The sequence below is a fragment of the Penaeus japonicus genome, unplaced genomic scaffold (genome assembly GCF_977035675.1).
Source record: "Penaeus japonicus unplaced genomic scaffold, GWHDUDI00000001_assembly GWHDUDI00000035, whole genome shotgun sequence".
NCBI lineage: Eukaryota > Metazoa > Arthropoda > Malacostraca > Decapoda > Penaeidae > Penaeus > Penaeus japonicus.
This window is the reverse complement of record NW_028234437.1, coordinates 14,260,866-14,264,323: the sequence shown is the minus strand read 5'-3', so window position 1 is coordinate 14,264,323 and position 3,458 is coordinate 14,260,866. Positions and strand designations below refer to the sequence as shown.

General features: G+C 41.2%; 1 protein-coding gene across 1 annotated transcript in view; it reads right to left on the bottom strand.

Moving 5' to 3' along the window:
- Window positions 1-596: 596 nt before the first annotated feature.
- The window catches only part of LOC122242557 (uncharacterized), a 27,295-nt gene continuing 24,433 nt past the window's right edge, over window positions 597-3,458 (bottom strand). Inside the window, exons 14-15 of the mRNA XM_086531272.1 lie at window positions 3,418-3,458; window positions 597-3,158 (exon numbers count right to left, since the gene is read on the bottom strand). The exon at window positions 3,418-3,458 is cut by the window's right edge and continues 71 nt beyond it. Of these exons, the coding sequence (XP_086387398.1) occupies window positions 799-3,158; window positions 3,418-3,458 (2,401 nt within the window). The 3' untranslated portion in view covers window positions 597-798. The remainder of the gene's footprint in view (window positions 3,159-3,417) is intronic.

Below are 3,458 nucleotides of genomic sequence, written 5' to 3'. Positions count from 1 at the left end.
AGTCACCAGCAGCTCCAGATTTCCTTCCACCTGATGCATTTAATGCACCACAAAAATATTTCTCCTGCATATGATGCTTTGTACCCTTCAATTAAACTTAGACAATTCCATGAATTGATTTATCTACCATTTTCCATTGCATGTATACAGCCCCCCAGCTACTAAGAGGAAATAATTTGAAATTATTTGAGAAACTAACAAGTCTTATCTATCTTCTATATGGCCATAGGAAGTCCTTCAATATAAATTCAATTAGCTTAATAACTATAGAATTAAAACAATACTAGAATACTTTTGAAGCTGATAATTACTGAAGAATATCTTCATTTTGTACTAGAGATTTTGGGGCCTGAAATAACTAGGACAATATATGCTTTTTCCAAAAATGTATCTATCAGTTAATATCAATATATGTTTTGAATATCTTTTCCCCTACCCCCCATCCCCCCCCCCCCCCCCCCCCCTCCCACCCTCATACCAATTCCCCCCCATGTCCCCCCTCTCCCTAGGCCCCCCCCCCCCCCCCCCCCCCCCCCCCCCCAACCCCCCCTCCCCCTTCTCGCCCCCCCCCCCCCCCCACACACACGATAGCCAATTCATTCTTATATTTCTCTACTGATTTGGCACCAAAATTTATACTATAAAGTGATTATAGGTCAAAACTAAACTTGTATGATGCTGTTAACTTATGCTATTAATTCAAATCGTTGAAAAGATAGGTGCTTCTCTGAAAGATTGCAAAATATGAACCTCTACTAGAGTATGGCTAAAACATAGTGTATCTTACTAGGCTCTGAACTACATGTTAAGGTGTGATGGCCCTGGGTGGTGCATGTTCATCTGGTAAAGAACACCAAGACGAGACATTGCAGCATGATGGTGCATCTGCTGATGCATGGGGTGGTGCATGGTCATAGGTGGTTGCATGTGTGCCACCTGGGGATGGTGCATCATACCCTGAGGGACACTTAATGGGTCAACCAACACAGTCTGTTCCACCTGAGCAGGTGCTTCAGTGATCTCTGTTACTACTAGCGAATTATCATCCTCTGTGGTAGTAATTTCTTGATATGCTCCAAGATTTCGAGCTGCCTCTGCTGCCTCATCCACAACTGGTCTCATGTGTGGATGCTGCTGGTGTTGTGGAACTACACCATGATGATGTGGATGCTGTTGCTGCTGCTGTTGTTGTTGCTGTTGTTGTTGCTGTTGTTGTTGTTGTTGTTGTTGTTGCTGTTGCTGCTGTTGTTGTTGCTGATGCACCACCCCTGGCTGACCCATATGTGCCATCTTTTGTTCCATACCTGATCGTTTTTCCATGTGCTTCGCCAATGGTAACCCATCAACACGTTTCTTACGTAGATAATTTTCTGAGTAGGTCATTTCCTGTGGAATATTATGCTTACTTACCAGATGGTTACGCAGCTTGCTACGGTCATAGTACTCTTTGCCACAATAAGTACAAACCTCTGCCTTCCTACGATCGTTATGAGCACGTTTGATATGAGTATTTAATTCCCCAACCCTCTTATAACACTTACCACAAATCTGACAGTAAAAGGATGGTTTTTCATGCATTTTAACTCTATGATACCTAAGGGCATCAGAGGTAGCAAATCTTTCTCCACAATATTGACAGTTATAAAGAAGAATACGAAGGTGCACAACATTGATATGTCGCAATAAATCAGTTTTAGTAGCATAACGTTCTCCACATCTATCACACTGTTCTTTAAACTCAGAGTGCATCTTAACTTTGTGCATTTTAAGGGACACTTTAAGGACGGTCTTGCCACATATTTCACACTGCACCTTTGGTTTGGTTGAGGAACCACAATGGGCCTCTTGATGTTCCCTCAACTTCTTGTTTGATGGTGCCATGAACCCACAGTCACTACACAAATATTCTGTTGTCTTGCGATAAGTCAAACTTTTATTGTGATGTTTGCGCATGTGGAATGTTAAACCTGGAAGACTTCCCAATTTGCAGCCGCACTCTCCACAAGTAAAGTCATTTGCATTCTGGCCAGCATCATTCAAATGTTTGCTATTAATATGCATCTTGAGTTTGTACTTGAATAAGAAGGTTTCACCACATTCCTCACAAGCATAGGTTCTGTCTTTAAATGCAGTCTTGGCTCTCCCCTTCCCTTCAGTATGGGCTATCTCCTGATGATACCACAAGTCATCCTTGCGCAGAAAATGCTTGTCACACTCCCTGCATGGATGGCTTGTCTCAGAATTATTTGCTTTACCTTTATTAAAGTATGTAATAACTCCATTTTCAAGTATGGTTTCCTCGACTTCAAGAGGTGTATTATCAATAACAGTATGAACTTCCTTCTTATGAGTAATCAGATCTGTGTACTTCTTAAACTCAGAATCACATTCTGCACAGTGATATATTTTTGGTCCTTTGTAAGGTAGAATTTTTCTCTTATTTGAAGTAGGATACTGACCACCCAAACCTCTACCAATAAGCGTTGATCTTGCCGCTGGTCTACCTCTCCCACGGCCCCTTCCTCTTCCTCTTCCTCGTCCTCTTCCTCTCCCCCTTCCTCTTGTTTTCCGTCTCTTGCGCTCATCTTCTGAGTCATCGTCAAAGTCTACATCACATTCTATACTTTCAAAACCATCATCCATTGGCTCCAATTTGATTTTAACTTCAGTCTCATCTGCAAGCACAGTAGCCTTACGCTTCCTTCCACGCTGACTGTATGTTACTCGCTCTTCTCTCTTAATCTCCTTATCCTCTTCCGAACTACTATCATCTGCTGGATTACGTGCAAAACGCTGCTGCTGCTGTTGTTGCTGCTGATCAGCCTTGGCTTGAGCAATACCAGTGTAATACAATCCTTGGACCATTTCCTTTATTCTATCATGCCTCTGGATAACAGAATCAGCTTCATTGACAAGATTTGTACAGCCTGAACACAAACAGGTGCTGGATTCCATGTTGACCATCTTTCTGCTCACTAAATGGCTGATAACCTCTAAGACAGTCTTCTGAGTGTACAAAAGTCTCTGGTCGTGTTCATACATGAAAAAGTCATTGAGGATCTTCCCTGTTTTTCCACACACAAAACAAGTGTACTGTCTGGTACGCTTTACTATTTTCTTCTGTGGGTCCTCTTCCTCTTCAAGCTCATCCACTAAACCTTGAATAATTAAAAAAAATAATATATATTAATATATGTCAACTTTGTTCATTATTTAACAATTCATAAGGTTGTATCATGATAAACATTAAAAAACAATGAAGTGATTAGAAGGATTACCAACCCTCCAACACAAATATCATCTGCATCTCATTTCCAAATTTACTTCCTAATCTTCATGACCACCTTTAATTGATCAGGTAAAGCTCTTTACTTGAAACATGTTACAGGAACAAAACAAACAAACAATGACAACTACCTTTCTTTGTGAGGACCTGAGAAAGTGGGAGAGCACCAACC